Here is a 20112-nt window from a genome sequence, read left to right as displayed (position 1 = left end):
GGGGGTCCGCTGCCGTCACTGTGTCACCTGGAGGCCAGAGATACACACTATACTGAGATATTTACATCCCAGTGCAGTCTTTACATTCAGCATGCAAGGACACTGCATGGTGAACAGGAAGGAAACTGTCGTTCAGCTGAGTGCATTCTCAACAAAGTAATGAAATGAAATAAAATGTTGCCTGTAGCCCACAAGGACACTTTGCTTTTAAAACAAGGCAAAGGTGATGACGTCAGTGGGAGAAGCTTGTACACGAGTGAATAGATTTGCGTTGATAATTCGGGTTTTGGATACAACCACTGGGCTGCCCTTTGGTCAGACTGTTAATGTTTAACTTTAGTAGAATAATAAATTGCATTTATTTAATTTAAATATATAATTTCATGTAAAATATCAATGTTGAATGGCAGTGTATTGTTTTCTCTGTGTCTGGCTGACTTTCTGTTTTCTGTGCAAAATGAGATTACAAAATAAAACACTGAGAATTTTCCACATTCCCTCCAATTTTATGTGATTACCTGGTCTCTGTGAAATTTGTCAGTGCAATTTTTTGTGTAATTGCATCAGCTCTATATTTTTAGCAAATCACTCCCTGATGCTTTGTTCCCAGCTGAGAATGAGCGGGACATTTTCCACGCTGTCTCAGAAAAGTAGCTTTGGCTGCTGTACTGGAGGGGAGGAAGTTTAGGTTTTAATCAGGCAGGCCCTTCAGAAAGGATTAATGAGTTGTAACTAATGCTGTAGTTTATGAATGATTAATAAATAATTTACTAATGCTTTAAAGATCAGTTATAGGCCATTAAAAGAACACCTTTTGGGCCATAAAGTCATCAATAATGGCTGACAGGTTGTTTATTTTATCAGCAAGTATTAGTAAGAAACCTATATTATTTGTATCATTTACACAGTTTGATAAAAAAAAATTAATAGAGAGTTCTGCAGCTTTTGTTCACACTCTCTGTAGCTCTTCTCCAGAGGGTTAGTGGTCAAATAGTCCCTTGGTTTGTTACAACCTAAACACCGAACCATTGTTCCCTATTAATTGCTCATTACTGATACATCATGCTTTAGTAACCATTATTAAACAGTAAAAATGTGCTCATTTGCTTTCTTGTCGAGAGTTAGATGAGAAGATACCTCTCTCGCATCTGTGCAGTTATTAACATTAACATTAAGGCAGTGCGAGCAGCTGGTTAGCTTCACTTAGCACAAAAGCTGGAAACAGGGAGCTTGCCTGGCTCGCGCTGCCTACCAGCAACTCTAATGGTCACTAATAACACTTAATAACTTGTTTGTTTAATGCCCAAACCACCGAAGAGTAAAAAGGGCGTGTTTTGTTTAAGTGGGGTTCATGTGTATGACAGATTCCATGTTACCGTCAGTCAGAGCCAGGCTAGATGTTCACGCCTGTTTCCTAAAATGTCAAGATGGTGGAGAGCCACTGCAGTGTTGATGATATGTTGAAGGCCTGACCGGCTGTTACAGCGGCTCACATGTTAACACTATTCCCAGGTGTAAAGAAACTGGAGGACGGAGCTGAAATTGTGTCACTGCTCACTGTGATCGACTGAAACTGAGCTAATGAGCTGCAGTGGAGGCAGTGACCTTCACCTGTTAGGAAGGGAAGGGCTGAGGAGGTGACGTAAAGAAAGCTGGAGAGTTCGTGTTTGTGCAGAGGTCCTCTCTACTTATGACTGTCACTGCATTTGAGTTAGTGAGATTCTGATGACATTTGCGGCCATCTAAAGGCCATGGCGCCATTCAGTCTCTGCAGTGTCTCCCTATTAACTCACCAGTCAATAACTTGGCTCAGTGTCTGAACACTAGGTTGTACTGACTGGTACTGTTGCACAGGTTGGCAGCAGTCCTGTTCTGTCCTCATCGTAAGTGCTTAGCACCAATACAGCATTAGCCCACTTCAATAGTTCAACCTCTTTTTAAGATCACTTTGCACTTTGAAGAATACGTCTGGTTCAGGAGTCATCTGTCTCTCAATTAAAGAAGGATTATGGCCAAAGGTTTGGCAAAGCGGGAGGGGGGATTAGTTTTAATGAATGTCTGATGCGGGAAGCAATTCCCAGCACTGGAGTGACATATAGCTGGGTTAAACTCTGGAAAGCAGGGAGGGGATTATATGATCAAGTTTCTGCAAATCTGGGATTGACAGAGCCTCCCTGGGTGCTAAACATAAGATCATCAGATGAAACTTTGATGGTTAGTTTAAAGACATTGTGATGTTGCAGTATCAAATAGTGGCACGATAGAGAAAATTAATATTGTATTTCAAGAAAGTCAACGGCACAAGATGAACTGCTGCATTGCAGATCTATAGTAGTAACTATCTACTATATTTTACCAATTGTTCAATAAGTAGTTGTAATTATTTGTAGTTAAAATTAATTAATAATAAGAGTCTGGGGATAAGAAATAACCAGCAAACAAGTTCTGTATAAGCAGCATGAAATAAATAAAGAATAATTAAACATTTATAAGAAACACAGTGGGTGCAAAGGTGTGTATTATGTCCATATTACGTCCAGAGAAAGTCGCAATTAGAGCAACACAGTTATTGTTGAATAAGAAAGGCTGCAAACCAAAGCCCTCATTAGATCCTGGTGTTGTTAGCCAGAAATCACAGTGAGATTAGTCAGCCAAGAAAACAGAAGTGAGGATGAACACTGCAGCTGCCTCCTCTCGCACTGGCCGCGGTTTCCCTGCTGGTCGCTACAATAACAGAGGACATTGAGCAGCAGTGTTTTTCCAGGTGCCACCAGGCTCTAATCGACCTCCAAATGGATCACAGCTCTGTTGGCTCAATACAGGCAAGACGCATCATCAGATGGCAGGGATGGTGCTGTAAACAAGGTTGTATCACTGCTGTTTCGCCAAGAGGAATTCTCTTGAAATAGTGGCGGCATCAACTACACACACGTGATAATATCTCAGAGCTTGTATCATCAGAAATCGCATTACATTTAGAGATTAGCTTCGTGTCTTCCTTAGTGGGCTTTGAAACGCAGGAGAAACAAGGACCCCACAAGGTTTCTGAGGATTGTTGAGGGTTATCTTGTGCATTGTTGTTCTGAGCTCCTGTAGAAATCTGATATTATTGTTATACCAGCCACATATACCTACAGGCAAATATTATTGATGTTATTGTGGATGTCTTATTTGTACTGCTGTCAGCATATCCAATGACCTTTAAGTCCTGCACAACAGCATTATAAATTCAAAGGCTGTTCCACTCAATTTCTCCATGAGGAAGATAAAAGGAGAGAAACACAAAGGTAAATATGGATCGTTTTGATTTTCAGTGTTCATTTAATGTTCAGTACTTGTGGATACCCTGTTGACACAGGTGCTTGCATGTTGTTGAAGATGTTCCTGAGATAAAAACATGTCACTATGTATCTTCACAAACGTTTAAATACTAGAGAACGTCAGCTCATCATTGTACTTGCAGCAGCGGTCGTGCTCCAGTGAAGACGGCAACTTTGCACGCTGCTGTCCACGCTTTTCACCCTCTCAAGGCTTTACAAGGCTCATTGAATAATTTCCAGCAGATGAAGAGAGGGGAGCTACATTTCCATGACAATATCTTCATCCTCATTACACATGATAATGGTGTTGATAAGGACTATATGAAATGCACATGACATTTTGGGTATTGGTAAAAAATCATTTGCATATTCATATAGGGGATGTTTTTGTTTGGTGGTCTAATTTAAGTTTCAGCAGCTGCACCTGGAAAATATAACTTCATCCTGACAGGCCGACATGAGTTTGTCTTTTATTTAACAGTTTTTAAATTTACCAGTGTTGTGGCTGTAGGATCTGCAGTATTGTCTGTCAGCTGTTCACTTTGGTACAGGCTGAAATATGTCAGCTACTTTTAGATGGATTGATATACAATTTCGTACATTTTTAAAAACAAAAATGTAATTTAACTTTGTAAAATTTGTACAGTGATCCCCAGAAGTTGAGTCCTAAAGACTTTTCCGTACTTTTCCTTCAGTGCTACCATGAAGTTCACATGTTTGGTTTTTAGCAAAATCTCTCAACAATCATGAAATTCATGTTCTCAGGATTAATGGTAAAAACTTTTGCGATCCTATGTCTTTTATTTTAGCAAAAAAGTCAAATTCATAATTTCTCCAATGTAATTACCAGGGAAATCAATCACATCCCCATCATCCTCGGCTGTGTTTAGTGTTGATCCGTAAATGTTAGCATGCTAACATGCTAAACTAGATGGTGAACATGGTAAACATCATCATTCATAATTTTCACTGTGGGCATATTTAGCATGATGATGTCATCATTAAACATCTCTCTGCCAAACTTCCGCCAGCGTGGCCTTTAACTCTTGTTTATTTCCAGCTACAGTATATTTTACTTCTTTAATCAACCCACATGTCTTCAAACAGACTGTGTTCTCAGATTTTATTGACTTAAGCTAAATCTTTTGTCTGTCTCACTGTCTCCTTGTTTTCCTGTATATCTCCATGATGCTTTACTTCTTTACATACTCCTTACGGACAGTGGCTGATTGACTCTCCTGTTTTAAGTTGCCAGTCATCAGATATCCATGTGTTAACAACTTTAGGCACTGCAGTTTGCACATTTGCATCTGGCACGACTACAGACAGCTTGCCTGAAGGCTTGGATCTTTTTGATGATGTGGAAATTAGTTTTCCCCTCATCTTAAGGTACTGGCACAGTCGTACAGAAAGCAGACAGATAACAAATGTGTTTTGTAAGCTGTAATGATATCTCATTTTTTAACTTGTGTGTCTCTGTGGGTTCAGTGCTTAAACCTAGCGATATGAGGTAGATAGCAGAATGTCTGCTGCTTCACATGATGGCACTATCAGTTATTTGGCAGTATTTCAAAGTTTTTCTTTATAGGACGTTATCGTGTGAGGCAGCCCTGAAATAAAAGCCAGCTAAGATGAAGTCCAGAAACACCCTTGCAGAATCCAAATGGAGTCCTGCAGCTTGTCCTCAAATGCTCTCCAGCAGACCACTGTGCCCCTGTCTGGTTCAGGTCATTTCACCCTGCATTACGCAACCATATTATATCCGGTACTATTTGAACGCCACTCCCCTGGCTCCCATTTGTGACAAACATGACTTACTCCAAACATCTGACGAGTTGCAGGTCCTCTAAGCTTTTTTTCACAACATCAGAGGCTCTCCTGTTGCAGATATTTGTAGTCAAGATGTCAGATTTCAAACTGTGAGGATATATCAAGAACAAAAACTACCACATTCAAAATCTCCCAGACACCAAACTCCTGTGAAGAGACTGGACATTTCTGAACACATGCTGGAGAACCGAAGTTTTCTCTCTACAGAATGTAGGTGAAAGGATTATATCATTTTTACAGCAGATCAAAAGGTACTTGCTTGGATAGGGACTTTGCGTTCCCTAAATGAATAAATTCTGAAGCAAAGAGACAGGTGCATATCCAAGATGGAGAATATTCCTCCACGTTCTGACAGTCCTCGACATCAAATGCGATTCATCCCACCACTCATGAGCAAGAGTGGTGAAGATGCATTTGCTTGTTTGAAAGCAAAAGGCAGGAGACTGAGAACGAGGCAGCCGACACCACAGGAGTCCAGAGTTATGGATCCTCTATCCCTTCTCTTCCTCTGGGCATTTTCCTCGCAATTTAGAAAATCTCAAGCGTGACGCTTTCATCTGTACACAGCAGCAGTAAAGGTGAACAACTCAACTCACAAGGTTTATTAACGAGGGACTCAAATCATTAAGCATCAAAAAGTATGCCTCAGTAAAATACGGATTGACAGACTGTTTTAGTGGCAAGTGCAATGCCATTTCTTTATTGGCCTACTATTTGAATAGGCCATTGTATCCGTAAGAGGATTAACTGACGTAGCCTATGTGAAACAGAAATGGATGTTTTGAAAGTTAAATTTTAGAGCATCACCATGTTTCCTGAGGATGAGGCAGTCGAAGAGGGTGAAAGACACCTAGCAGGTTGCTGGAGTGCAGCGATGGCACCATTTCAAAGGGTGAAGACAGTTTAGATGCTTTAGATGCTGCAGGTGTCCTAAATTGAAGAGATAATGTTTCATGCAGCAAGTCAGCATGACCCTACAGCTTTTAAGATGCATTACAGAGGCAGAAAAAAAATCACATTCCCAGAATTTAAGGGTTCAAACTCAAGTCCTTTGGCTTCCTGAACACTTTCTGTGTTTCTATGTTTTTTCAACAAGATGGAAGAAAGTTAAAGTCATGCAGCATATTTTTCTCCAAGTTGACGCTGCTTGTCTTGTATTGAAGACAAACTTATTATTATCGTGTCAGTGATGTTGATCCCCTGTCATTCAGCTTTCTTTGTGCAGACGTTTAGCAAGTTTAGTTGTTTGTTTGATCTTTTTTCAAGGTTGTACACACAGGCTGGAGAGATTTAGGGACATTTCACATATACAGAATAATAATGACACTATTGGTTAATTTCAGCTGACGCTGAAAGTCTCAGAGATGTTACGATGTTCTGTAATGTCCACACCACAACTTTTTCTTTCTCTGGGTTGAGATTCTCTTATACATTTTGTGATTAATGATAATTAGCAAGGGCAGCATGGTGGTGCTGTGGTTAGCACTGTTGCCTCACAGCAAGAAGGTCCAGTGTTCAAACCCCAGTTTGAACCCTGGGTCTTTCTGTGTAGAGTTTGCATGTTCTCCCCATGCTAGCGTGGGTTCTCTCCGGGTACTTCGGCTGCCTCCCACAATCCAAAGACATGCACATTAGGTTAATTGGTAACTCTAAATTGTCCGTAGGTGTGAGTGTGAATGGTTGTCTGTCTCTGTATGTGGCCCTGCGATTGGCTGGCGACCAGTCCACCCCGCCTCTTGCCCAATGTCAGCTGGGATGGGCTCCAGCTCCCCCGCGACCCTGACGGATAAGCGGTATATAAAATGAGATGAGATGAGATGAGATCATTAGCCAATGTTAGCATGCTAACACACTAAACTAAAATGGTAACATTGGGCTATACCATGCATGTTCTTATAATGCATCCATGCATAATGAACATCAGCATGTCAGAATTGTTATTGTGATAATCTTAGTATGTTTGCTGTCAACATTTAGCTCAAAGCAAAGAACAGCTTCATAGACACGCTAGCATGGCTGTGATTTTACTTTATTTTATTTTCAGTAAACATGATAGAAATTATGTAGAGATGTTTACTGAGTGCACCTTTGTTCTTAAAACACACACATAAAATATGTCCAGCCAGTCATTTATACTGCTTTCAAAGCACATTTATAGTTCCAGGGTAACATTTTTAGTACATTAAATAGTCTGACTGATTACGTTATGCAGGGCACACTCCAAGCCTACCAAGTCTCATGTATTTCCATTTATAGAGAGGCTGCATGCAACAACAACCAGAGGCTGAGAGGTTACAGACTCAACATATCACTGCAGAGAAACACTGCAGACAAAGACCTCCACAAGTCAACAGGGCAATGAGCTTTCAAGCATACCAGTAGCTGTGTAAGCCACACGATTACAAGAGTTCGAAATATATTCAAAGAATCAGTTATCCCCTGTGTGAGTTCAGTTTTAAAGTTTTCAAGACAAAGTAGACAGCATTAGGCAGCGTTTAACCTACCATTAACACACATCTGAGTGCAGTGTTAGTGTTGAAAAATTCCACCAATGCCTGTCTCCCTCTGACAGAGAGGTAATTATGCCCAAATGTTCTGCTGTGTAGTGAAATAAATTCATCCTGACTGACAGTCACTTTAACTCCTGAGGTCTGGTTATTTTGAAGCAGACGGGGCTATCTGATTGGAGGATGCCTGTACGTGGCTGTCAGTGATGGATCGGGGCACCAAGAGAGAGGCTGCAATATCTATACTGAGTTTATGTCACTGTGTGTCTTTCATTTACTTGACATGGCATATCACGACACACGTGTATAGATTTATCTTATAGGTCACACCAGAAAAACAGACAGAGCAGACAAGCACTTGTGTCCCACGCAATAACAGGCCTCCGCTGCAACGTCATTAAATCCAACACAGCAAGAATGGCATCAGAAATTAATAACAGTGAAACTAAATCAACGTTTCTACAGCGTCTGAACTTTACACTGGAAAATCTCGTAACAATAAGTTGAGAACATGTTATAGAAACGTTACAATTGTCACAATACTTCTTAAGAAACTACGTGTTTTTTAAAGGCTGATGTACTTTTACATGTCATCTCTCATTGCAGTGACTCCATCAGATTGACGGCCCCCACGCAATACAGTCCAACACATATAAGTAGACACATGTACTGTACACATGTGTGGAAAAGCTAATAAAGTTTTATTATAATAAGGCTAGAAAGGCTCATTATAATAGGAAATATGCACAAAATCAATTTGCCCTCATAAACGAGTTTATTTGAAGGCATTATTCATTTGGGGAGCATTATGGAGAGTGTCACTGTTTCAACAGCTTTTATTTTCTCACATCTCTATTCACCAACTGTTAGAGACTCAGGGGTCACAGAGCAGAGCAGCTGCCACAAAATGAAAAAAAAAGAGAATTATGATACAGAATCCATTAACAAATTAAAACTGAGAGACATTTTGGACTTTGCACAGACGATTTATTTGTGTGAGAAAAGCTTTGTGTGAGAAATTGGCTGAATTCTGCTTATAGGCTTTATTTTTATGTATTCCTGTTTCCGCATTTGCTGTCTGCTCAGTTTAAGTTAAAGTTCAGATGAGATTTTCATGCTTTTACTTTAAGATTCCAGGATTAAAGAGGGATAATGATTTTAACACTGATGCACCAGTGTGGAATAACACAGTCAGCGCTGATGCTTTCTGCACTCTGCCTGCACATGAACACAGGACCTTTAATGGTGGAAATGATGCAGAAGAAGTAAATGAATGTGGTTGCAATTCGCAGGAAACCAGATGGTGGATACTCAGCCAGAGGGCGGCTGGGAAGCTTTTCCCCTCCATCATTTGTCCTGGCACACAAACCATATTTCTCACATTACCACATTTTATATTCATGTATTAAACGTACTGTATGTAGTATGATTTCTTCAGGAGTACAGAATGTATGATTTGCATACATTTCTAAAAAATATATCAAATTCAGGACAGAGGTTTGTTTCCTTGAGTGCGGTTGAACTGCTTGAACATTATAGACCTCCCTCTGGCTTCACCAGTCTGCTGAACTGGCACTAACAAGCAAGTGTCTATTTCTGTAACCGGTAACCTGAAGAAAGAGAAATTCAGTTGTGGGTACTGAAGCTGCCTGTGTTTAAGTTATGAAATCATTGCCATCTACTGTATGTTTTTAGTGGTGCAACATAAAAACACCATGCAATCCAAACCATGAACCTTTTTTCATTAAAAACATCTTTCTTTGAATGAATATTTATCTGTTTTCTGGGTTTAGTCATTATGCTAAAAAATAGATACTGATGAGAACGGAAAGAACTTTAGTGATTATTTTGTCCAAATAAAATAGTACATCTATACATACATCTAAATTACACTTGATCTTTTTTCTCTGTTATTAGTCTTTTGTTGATTTTATTCTTGGTTGTTTTCCAGTATTCCTTATTTGCCGGTACATGTACTTTGAGATGATAATGACTTGTTTGGTAAATGGAGAAAATCCTCATAAACGAATAAAAAAAAGACACAGCATACAGATCCCTTTGATCATCAAGTAATGGGCTCATCACTCTCACTAGAATAAATGCAGCTAACGGTGCCTGAAGTCATTATGGCCCTATTCTCTCTCTCTCTCTCGTTATTATTGTTCCCTTTTAACAATAATGATTATAATACATTCTTATCCTCCTATTGTTTTTTTTTTTAATTGTGATACCGTCTTATTTTACAATTTATCTTATGTTTTTCACATGTGATACCTTCTTATCTTCTGTTTTTATATATCCAATACCTGTTTATCTGGCATGTTTTCACATGGATGATCTATTTTTCTTTGCCTTTTGTTTTGAAGCATAATAGATCTACGCCTGTCATATAAAATTGCTGTTCAAATAATCCTGACGTGACTTGATGATAATTAACACTGATGATGATGATAATGTGGGAAGCAACTCTGAGTAAGACTGATTGACAAAGTTTTTTATTAAACGCGAGTTTAAAAAGCCGTCATTGTGTTGATTTCTGCACTTTTATTGGAATTAGATATATACAAAGTGAACGGCTGTAATATGACATAGCATATCAACTGGATGGTCTTTCCATCCTGACAGCACCGTGATCATCACTCATTGTTCCACTAGTCATCAAACTGACATTCATGCTCAGTCTTCAATTCCATATAAAGCAAACCCAGATCATTGGCACATGCTTAGAAATCTCAAAAATTCAAGTAAAAATTGGAAGAACACTATTATCTGTTTAAATCACTAGCTGCAATAATTTATAAACTCCCTTTCCCTACCCATTATAGAAAATATGAAGTTCAGGATCCTCAGAAAAAATGTGGTGGAACCTGGAAGGCATCAGCAGAACTGAAATGTAGAAGAAAATTAAAAGTATGAAGCATTTTGAAAATGAATTTAAAAAGTAAGATACAAAATATAAAATACAAAACAAATGGACTCACCTTCCAGCGGTTACCACACTCATTACACAGAACAAATGTGGTCATTGGCTCATCAGCACTGCGCGTTTGCACCTAAAACACACACACACACACACACACAGTAAGTTGTAACTAATATATTACAATGCAAATAAGTGCTGACAAAATATGGAGAAAAAAAATATCAAAATTAAAGCATCAGTTACTGTCAATTGCTTAATTAAGGAGTATTTATTCCACTCTTGATGGAATAAGATCTCAGAATTACAGATGGGTTATTAGTCTTTCGTTCCTTTGATAAATGGTGCTTGAACAGTTTTGGTATAACGGTATTCCTCTCCCCTGGTTTTCTTCTACCTTCTTGCTTTCTGTCACTGACTCCTGCACACAACTTACTTCCTTCTTACTACTTCTCTCTGTTTCGCGTTGTGTGACGGTGTGTTCACCTGGTTGTAGGTGCAGTTCTTCTTCCTGCACTTGCCGCACTGCAGCAGGTCGGTGGTGGTGCCACCGGTTTTGGCCATTTGGTGTTCCCTGATGGCCTCCTGGGTGAGAACGTTCCTCAGCTGTTTCAGCTCGTCGCTGGCCATTTCCTACATAAAGACAGAGGCGTGAAAAGATGGCGCAGAGGGGACGATGTAAAGTGCTTTGAGAGGGGAGTTTATGAAAGGTCATCAGCGGTTTAGTATGCAGTTGCAGCTGTCTGTACCTCAGCAGACATGGAGGCGATGCGGCTTAATTCAATGCTTCCCGCGAGGACGTTTCTGCGAAGCCCAGGGTTCTTTGGGTCCTTCAAGTTGCTGATGCGGCTGCGGACTCTGTTTTTATATTTCATATCAGTGGCCTTTATCTCCTGGTAGATATGTGCAGCTGTGCAGTCAAGGCAAATCATACTAATAATGTCAATGAGCAGATTACAGATTAGTCAAACCAACCACAGCGGCAAATAATCAGTTACATTTAAAGGATATGATCTTCAATCTCTGCAGCCATGCTGTCACAGTTAGTTCCAAAATCTTTGAAGTCGTCTGTGAAGACCAGAAAAAATATTTCATGTTAATCTGCACTCCACAGTGGTATTTGTTCCACTATGTAGATTTTGTGCATATTAACTGCTTTAGTGTGTACTCTCAGTGTTAAAGTGCAATTATAGCCTCACTGTCTGTGCGCAGGGCTGCTGCCAGCATCTCAATGCACTTGTCTCTGATGGAGTCTCCGGTAGCGAGATGAGGGGGCAGCGGACCCCCCGCAGAACTGAAGCTGGGTGACATGGGGCTGGTCGGGGTGGTGGGAGTTTTAGGGGTGTCAGCCTTGCCCCTTCTGCCGACGAGGACACATCGAAACAATCACAGAGCAAAGTGTTAAAGTGTCTTATTTTACCTCAGCATCCAAACTGAGCCGGGATTTGAACTATTTGATCTTTTTTTCTGAAGAAGAATTGAATCTTTGGAATATTTTTGAAATTAAATCTTACAAAATAGACAAGACAAGACTGACTTTAAATCCAAATGTGGTATTACTTGGAGGCCCTATCCACGTGTCAACTGAAGGCTATTCATTATTGTTCAAGCAGCCATATATATATATTTTTTGGCAACACAACGTTGCCACGACGTTATCACCATGTAAAGATCATATGGATAACATGTTAGCAAAGGATTGCTTACTTACACCTTGAGTCTAATACTGAGTATTTTTTAGCTCTATTTTTAGCCTCCACCAACTCCTGAGGGAAGCATCTGACTCATTAGCAGCTAAATGCTCCACTGCGTTGACTTTCTCTGTTGTTTGTTGCGGGGCAGGTTGTGTACTGTGTGTAACTAGCTCATGAAATGCTCCATGGAGCTGAAGGGAAACCATAGAATTGCAAAAAATGGTCCTTCTTACTTAAAAGTAAGGATTTCAGTACGTCAGCTGGACTGACTATAAAATAATTATGAGGATCATCAGCATAGATTGTAAAATCAAAAAAACATAAAATCTACCTTTCAAAGCTGTCAGTGGAGGGCTTCCTCTGTGGAGGTCCAGGCTGAGAGGTCTTGGAGCCGTGAGACTCTCTCCTACAATACAAAGTCAAAAGTATCAACTTTATTCTTTACATTGACACAAACCTGCAAAACTCTTTCCATTTCTTTTACCTTTCAGCTGTTAGCTTCTTAGCTGGTGGGGTGCTGCTTTTCTTTGAATCAGTGGATTCCCACCTGCAGTAAGTAATGACACACCATAAATCTGGTATTATTGACAATGTTTATTTGCATTTAGTTACATAAATAAAGAGAATGAGTGAGTTTTAAAGTAGTGCATTGCAGTCCCACCTGTCAGGTTTGGCATCAGTTGATGGACGTTTCACAGGGGGGCCAGGCTTCAAGTCGCAGGAGTCCTTCCTGCAACAAAATAGAGTTTTTGCTCTAATGAAGTGTAAAAAATGTTTTGGATTATGACCTGAAGCATCATAATAAATGCAATGTGCTGTGGACTTTATTTTAGTGCTGCTGCACACCTGTGTTTTTCTTTTTTGGCATCCACACTGGGTTTTTTGGGAGGAGGTGGTTTAGAGTCAGATGAATCTTTCCTGACAAAAGGAAACACTTGTTTGATCCTCAAACAAATCCACTTGCGGACGGTAAAAGGATAAAAAGGCAAGTTTCTCGTGTTTGAAGAAGCTTAAGTTGAACCACACAACCACTATGTATCACACCCACAGCCTAATAAGCATTTTCACACTCGCAAACCTTTCCCTCTTGGGCTCATCTGAGTGTTTTTTAGACAATTTGCTATCCAATGAGTCTTTCCTGCAAAAAGAAAACAGAAGACAGACTTCTAGACTCTTTTATACAGCGATTTACCTCATAATATATGAAGATACATAAGCAGTAGGGGAATAATAGCAAAAAACTATAAACCTTACTAGATAAAAAATCTGGCAAAGCTTATCTAGATATTTTGTTAATCTTCCTGTTATAGTGTCAAATGTGTTGAATAAACTAAAACAGTCCCAAATATCATTTATGTGGAGCTTCCTTTCTGTATACACACAGAAAGTAAATGATTAATCATGGATACAACTCTCCTAGCAGCGCTGCAGTACTGACTTATGCTGACACTACACGGTGTCGATGCTTAGTGAAAAACAGACACAGTTCTCTGAGGTCACTGATCCTCCAGAGAGTAAAAGTATTTTTTTCAAGCATGAATAAGAGACAGAACAAGTGTCAGATCCCGGACCTGTCTTTCTTCACATGATCTGACGTCTTCTTCTGTGAAGGAGGTTTAGAGTCTGATGACTCTTTGCGGCTGTGGCAAACAACACAAGGATTCAATGCAGAGAAGAAAACCCCAAATTAAATTATAGATAGTTTTTTCCAAAATAACCGAGGCAGTGACTACATGCAGTCTGTAACGAGAACTCATCTGATCCAGACCTCTCCTTTTTCCCGTCCAATGAGGGACGCTTCAGTGGAGGCGGGGGGTGAAGGTGAAGAGGAAGAGGAGGAAGAGGAGCGTTGGGGTCAGGAGGCTCTTTTCTAAATGAAAACACACCTTTAAGCTGTGCTGATTGACTTCATGATGAGAGTGAACGTTATGTGAGGCAATGCAGTGGGCATGCAGACCCTGACCTTGGCGGAGGAGGGTGAAGGTGAAGAGGAAGAGGAGCGATCGGAGCGTTTGGGTCCAGTGGAACTTTCCTGATGCGAGATTCAACATTTGTTTGAGCATCAGCTTCTCTGCTCTAAAGTCACTCAAAGATTGTTTCACAAACATGCACCAAAACATGCCTGACCTCTCCTTCTTTACTTCCACTGAAGGTCGCTTGGCCGGAGGGGAAGCGGGTCGAGGAGCATGAGGACGAGGATGGCGGGAGGAAGAGTCTTTACTGTCCTTCCTGAGCAAGTGTTACAAAAGTACAGGTCAGGGCGCTTCAACGCTGGAGTCCCCAGTGATGCAGCATGGAGTTCAAGCTAAATCCCATCACAACAAGCACCATGCACAGCGAGTATCCTGTTAGGCCGGTTAAAAAACTGTCGGAACAAATGCGAGTGCATATGAGTGTCTCAAAGATGGTTATGTCATGCAGGATCAGCAGGAACGTTTGAGGCATCATGCTTTTCAGCTCGGGCGATGTAGCAGGCCTGACCTGTCTTTTTTCAGGTCCACAGAGGGGCGTTTGATCGGAAGAGGAGGCCGATCGGGTCGAGGAGAGGGGAACCGGGTGGGATACAGAATGCTGCTGTCCAGCACTCCTCTCCTGAAATAAATGTTTCAATCTGAAGATCTGCAGGAGGTTTTTAATGAGTTACAATCAGTTTTTAGCCACCTTCCTCTCACCTTTCAAACATTGGTTTGTGAACGTCAGCAGGCTTCTCACTCCACGGTCTCTCTCGTTGCTGCACGTTAATCGGCCTCTCGTGTCTGCTTTCCTCTCTCTGTTTGTCCTTCTTCGCATCATCTGTGTAGCTGTGTCTCTTGAGCTCCTCGGGATGTTTTTCCTTCTTGACGTCTTCCACGTGTCTCATCTTTTTTGGCTCTTCTAGCGGCCTTTCTTTCCTTGGTTCTGGCTTGTGTTTCTCACTCTGCAGGTCTTGTACAATCTTCTGTTTCTTGTTATCTATTTCCAGTTGGGCATCCTCTGCAGGTCTTTCTTTTTTGGATTCCTCTAAATGCTTATCTTTTCTGATTTCTTGGGGATGTTTCTTATTTTGGGGCTCCTCCAGGTGCTTTTCATCACTCGGGTCATCTGTGTGTCTCTTTTTGTTTTTGTGTTCATCATTATGTTTTTCTTTTCTGTTTTTATCTGAGTGTTTTTTGTCAGGGTCTGAGTCAAGTCTCGGTTTGACATCCAGTCTCCTGTGACTAAAAGAAACAAAGGAAGTATATTTTTTACCTCTGTTCAAGAGCCAGCAAACATTTTTTTGTTGTGTTTTACTCATGTTTTAGGTTTGTTGTAATGCAACCCTAACCCCATTCGGACAGGATTAAAATTACAGAGAAAGGTGGGTAATAAAGTATGTTCGCCTGACACAACTACAGCTCATTCAATGAGCTTTTAGAGTAAAGTTTATCTTTCCTTTTTCTTTTTTTGTATATGTTGACTGATGTATTTTTACTTAAGCAACAGTGAACACAGTTCTAATGTATGTGAAATGTATGTATATTTAAAAATGGATATATTAAAGAGATATCATTAATTTAATAGTTTCTTCGGAAATGCCCTTTATTTATTACCTGGAAATGTGCCAACCCTAAAAAATAATAAGATTTAAAGGTAAATTTCTGATCTCAGTCAAACCCAAGCAAGCATGTACAAGCTTTGGACCATTTGTTATAATTCACTCAGAACAGATTAATACATTTTACGGTGTGTTAAAAAACATCTGACATAAAATGAGCCCTCTCTATAGTTTTCATTTTGCTTCTTTTGTATTGTACTAATAAAGCTAAAGCGTGAGAGACCAGCCTACTAAGGCAGGAGCGTTGCAGGTGTGCTGATATTTACCTGCTTTATTTCATAATGTCTCTGCCTCTGTGTTCGTGTTGCCTGTGATGGACGTACTGACCTGCTCTGTGTCTCAGAGGGCAAGCTGTTTGGAGACGCTGCTGTTTTGCTGGAGTCCAAACCGTTCTTCATCTCAGAGGGTTTCTCATGGTGAGAATGGCCAGAGTCTGTGTGATTGGATAAATATCTGTCAGTTCACTGGTGCACATGTAACTACTTAATTGCTCAGTAAATCACATATGTATGAAAATCGTGTATTGTGTACCCAGAAGTCTTTTCCAGTCTTTAATAAGGACCTTTGCCAAGGCAATGACCTCCTCGTCTGTGCAGTGCTTCCTGATACCGTTCACAGACATGCCGATCCTCGTTTCCTAGAACACACACATAAATGAACTTTGTAAGAGTTAATAATCATGCATTTCTCATGTTGGTTGTTATCATTGTATTGTTTCTAATCAGTTATTTGGTTGAAGGTGAATGGTAAACTGTGCTCTGATGTAAAGCAAAGCTATGAAGTCTAATCAAATAAACTGGAGGCTACCTGGAGAAGTTTTAGTGTCATATTGAAACCTTTCAGTTCCCTCAGCAGGTCCATGGCGCCCTCCTGCACACACAGAACAGTCCAACCACCATCATTTAGATCTTTAACCTGCAAATCTTGAATGGCTTTTATTTAGAAATGTGTAATAACAATACAATGTAAAATACAGATTTGACAGCATGCAATTGTGAATATAACAGAAAATCACACATAAGCATGCAGTAGTTTCACTTCTGTATTTGTGAGCATTTTACGTATTTAATTCCATAAATTCAAACAACAGGCCTTAAACTGTCATTTTCCGTGCGTGCTTTATTCTGATCACAAACTAAATATCATTGTTTCCAGAGCTTTTATCGACGGCCACATTATCGATCTGCAGCCCTTAAACGTTGCACGCGCTGAGGATCAACGTCCTGTTTGCAGGCGGTCACGGCGCACAGGCGCGCACACGACCTTGTCAAAAAGGCCGCGTTGTTTACTTTCTGTTGCACGAGTCACTGTTCGGTATGACCACCAGCCAAAACATTTGCAAAAAGCTGCCGACAAGTTGACAAAAATTAACCCCTAAGGTGCCCATGCTCTGGCACCCAAACGTCCCGCGAGCGAAATGTGCGCCCAACACCTGTTGGCCGTTTGTTACAGTCCAGTCAGGTTCACGTTACAAATGCGCGCACTCTTCAAATACACAGATTCCGGCAGAAATCAAACTTTTCTTCGACGTAAACATGAAGGAGACCATTTCATTTTCAGAGGAGACATTCACGGGCCTTCTGCGCAGCACGCGGTGGCGACACAACGCGCCACTTGTGGGTGTCAAAATACAGCCTCACCGTGTTATTTCTAGACACCATCTTGTCCAGTTTTTTTGCAATCCGGATGAGATCTTCCTCTCGCGTCATCGCTGCATTTACTCGACTGTGACCGAATCAGTAATGTCGATCAGACGCTTGTTTAAAAACCGAGAAGTGAAGCGAAAAACCTAAAAGTTCGGATCCGCTGCAGGTCGGACTTTACGCACGTTACGCGCTCCATTCAGCCAGAGGCGTGTCCTGCTGCAGGACCCCAGCTGACCAACAGGACACATGACAACAACTAAATATAGACGCTGAAACAGACACATGGGACAACACACATATCTGACGCTCTGTGGGGTTCTTGTGAGGTGTAAAACTCTGTAAAACTGTCCTGGTTTTTGGCTCAAACAGCGACTTCAGCCTTGGTGGCTGCATATTCTGTCACATGTATTTCTTTGTGCTCACCACTAGTTGTTTGCACAGTGCTGCCACTTGCTGTTGAGCCTCCTGAGACAGGATTTACTGCATGTTTAATTAACTCAGTCACGACTTCAGCACGAGATAACGAAGATTCATCAAGTCGCAGGAGTTTGTAGATGTGGAGAGAAGATCAGGCAGGATTTTCACTTTGGTTCATAGCATGAAGTTTATATGTTTGGAATAAAGTGTGGATTTGTTGCTGCGTGTGTGCCAGCAGAGGGAGCTGTGATATAACTCTTCACACCTTCATCTGATCAGATTCGTTCATGAGTATGAACTTTTATGACTTTTATATTGTAAACGCCGACCTTGAACCAGCCATCAATTGTTGTCATGTGTCTTGCAAATTCAGCAGCACAGGTTTTCTGAAGCCTATAAACACCTTTGAGCTCACATTGACATTTTACAAAGATTTTTCAATAATATTTATTTTCTTCTTCTTTCTAAGGAACCTGTTTGCAGAAACATTTATTGTGAAAGTGTGAGTGTTGAGACGGTAGGGGCTGTTTTCCAAGAAATGCAGACAGACAGTGTTCGAAGTGATACCATATTATCTTAATATTGAGCTGGAATTATGTTATTTTTAATGATTTGAGTCTGTAATTGCAGGAATCTGTGCTGCTCGCAGCCTTGTGGTGTATGCAGTGAGTTAGCTGAGGTCATGTAAAAAAAACATTCAGGGAATTGCTCGTGATTACTTGAGCAAGTGCTTTCTACAAGGCCCTTGGCATTCTTGTAAAAATGTGTTTACGTCTCATCTTTGACAACTTTTTGGAAGCAGTCAGTTACAGACTGTTTTCATAGAACATCTCTTCCAGGAGAAACTCACTCTCACTGTACTGAAAGGCACGAGAGGCTTCACTCCCACAGTCCACCGGGAACTGAGCTCCGCTCACAGTTCAGATCTCCGAGACGTCCCTGCTGCTGGGTGTCTCGACAGCCGAGGAAAGTGGGGACATGAGAAATGCATGTTGCAGTTTGTTTTTGAAGTTAGATCAAATATCAGTGGGATAAAGACTTGTGGGTTTAATTGGTTTGGATTTTTCTGTCTAGAAATGTACTCATACCCAACAGTTTGGACACAGTTTATGTAGATGGCACTGCTCTCTGACATAATTGTATATCATTACAGAACAGTATTGGCTGGAAAACGTAAATGTCTGCCCTAAAGGTAAAGTGTAAGTGTGTGGATTTTTTTTTTTTTTTATGCAAGATTTAAAAGCCTAAAATATGATCCATTAATCTGAGAGCAAAGTGTGACGCTCTTGTTTGTGGTGCAGGGTGCATTTGAAGATAACTGTGTTAATGACAGCAGGTGAAAGTACAGTCTGAAAGCTTGTCTTGAGCAAAGAGTATTATCTCTTTACAACGCTCTTACGCAACAGGCTGAGTGTGTAACCCTGCCTCTGCCTGAATACAACAGTGTGTCTGGCTGGTAGAGAAGGTGCTGGAGAAGTGGGGCAGCTCACTGTGAGGTAAGAGAGGAAGCAGGCCAAGAGGAAGAACCAGTGATCAAGATCAACCCGCCAACATCCTTTGACTCTGTGCACTAAACCCTTCAGCTTGAGGCTGAAGAAGAAGAGCTGCTTCCCAGACGGTAACCTCTGACCCCGGCTCTCCCAGACGCTCAGACTGTGTAGATTGTCTGATCGCTTTGTAGTTAAGAAAATAACTTTGTGTTCATTTTGTGCCGCTAGCCTTGTTCTCAAACCTTGAATTAGCCAAATAATAATTCAAGAGATAATAATAATAATAATTCAAGAAAAAAACAGCCTTTCCATTTGTGGGCTTTCATTTATTAGTTGTGGTACAAGCTGGTCTTTGCTTGTAGGCTCTTGTTCAGTGTGTTAAGGTGATCAGTGAGATCCACTAAAAATGCCAACCAGAGAGGGTCACTGAGCTCATGAAGAGGTCCTTCTCTCTTCAAAACTGGCCGATTTCTGATCTCAGGGAATAAAACTGCTGCAGCACAGAGCCACGATTTAGCCAGCGCACATGAGAACGGTAGAGCCCCATCCGTCGTACCTCCACACAGCTCGTCCCATTTAAATCCCATCATGCCAACTGCACCTGGCACAGCTTCAAAAACATCCTCACCCGTCGTGGTGCTCTTTAGACTGCTAACATCAAGCAGCTCCTCCGTAATGCAAAAGTGATCGTCATTAGTTATTAGCTGTGCTCTC

General features: G+C 40.8%; 2 protein-coding genes across 2 annotated transcripts in view; one reads left to right on the top strand and one right to left on the bottom strand.

The window, feature by feature from the left end:
* Nucleotides 1-4885, top strand: part of serinc2l (serine incorporator 2, like) — a 126649-nt gene extending 121764 nt beyond the window's left edge. The window contains exon 11 of the mRNA XM_070835184.1: nt 4875-4885. The gene's annotated coding sequence lies outside the window, so the exon portion shown is untranslated. The remainder of the gene's footprint in view (nt 1-4874) is intronic.
* Nucleotides 4886-10130: 5245 nt separating this feature from the next.
* On the bottom strand, nt 10131-17703 carry tcea3 (transcription elongation factor A (SII), 3). Its single transcript, XM_070835399.1, has 21 exons — nt 17486-17703; nt 16653-16715; nt 16377-16482; nt 16173-16278; nt 14944-15468; nt 14753-14863; nt 14399-14500; nt 14235-14303; nt 14040-14141; nt 13843-13911; nt 13350-13409; nt 13118-13189; nt 12933-13001; nt 12756-12818; nt 12603-12677; nt 11777-11937; nt 11590-11645; nt 11327-11482; nt 11064-11210; nt 10639-10710; nt 10131-10543 (listed from the first exon to the last, which is right to left on the bottom strand). The coding sequence occupies exons 1-21, from the start codon at nt 17552-17554 to the stop codon at nt 10535-10537; spliced, it is 2262 nt and encodes a 753-aa protein (XP_070691500.1). The 5' UTR covers nt 17555-17703; the 3' UTR covers nt 10131-10534.
* Nucleotides 17704-20112: the final 2409 nt, after the last annotated feature.

Source organism: Pempheris klunzingeri, chromosome 8 (genome assembly GCF_042242105.1).
Source record: "Pempheris klunzingeri isolate RE-2024b chromosome 8, fPemKlu1.hap1, whole genome shotgun sequence".
Classification (NCBI taxonomy): domain Eukaryota; kingdom Metazoa; phylum Chordata; class Actinopteri; order Acropomatiformes; family Pempheridae; genus Pempheris; species Pempheris klunzingeri.
The sequence above is the reverse complement of the archived record's forward strand: the minus strand, read 5'-3'. Positions and strand labels throughout refer to the sequence as shown.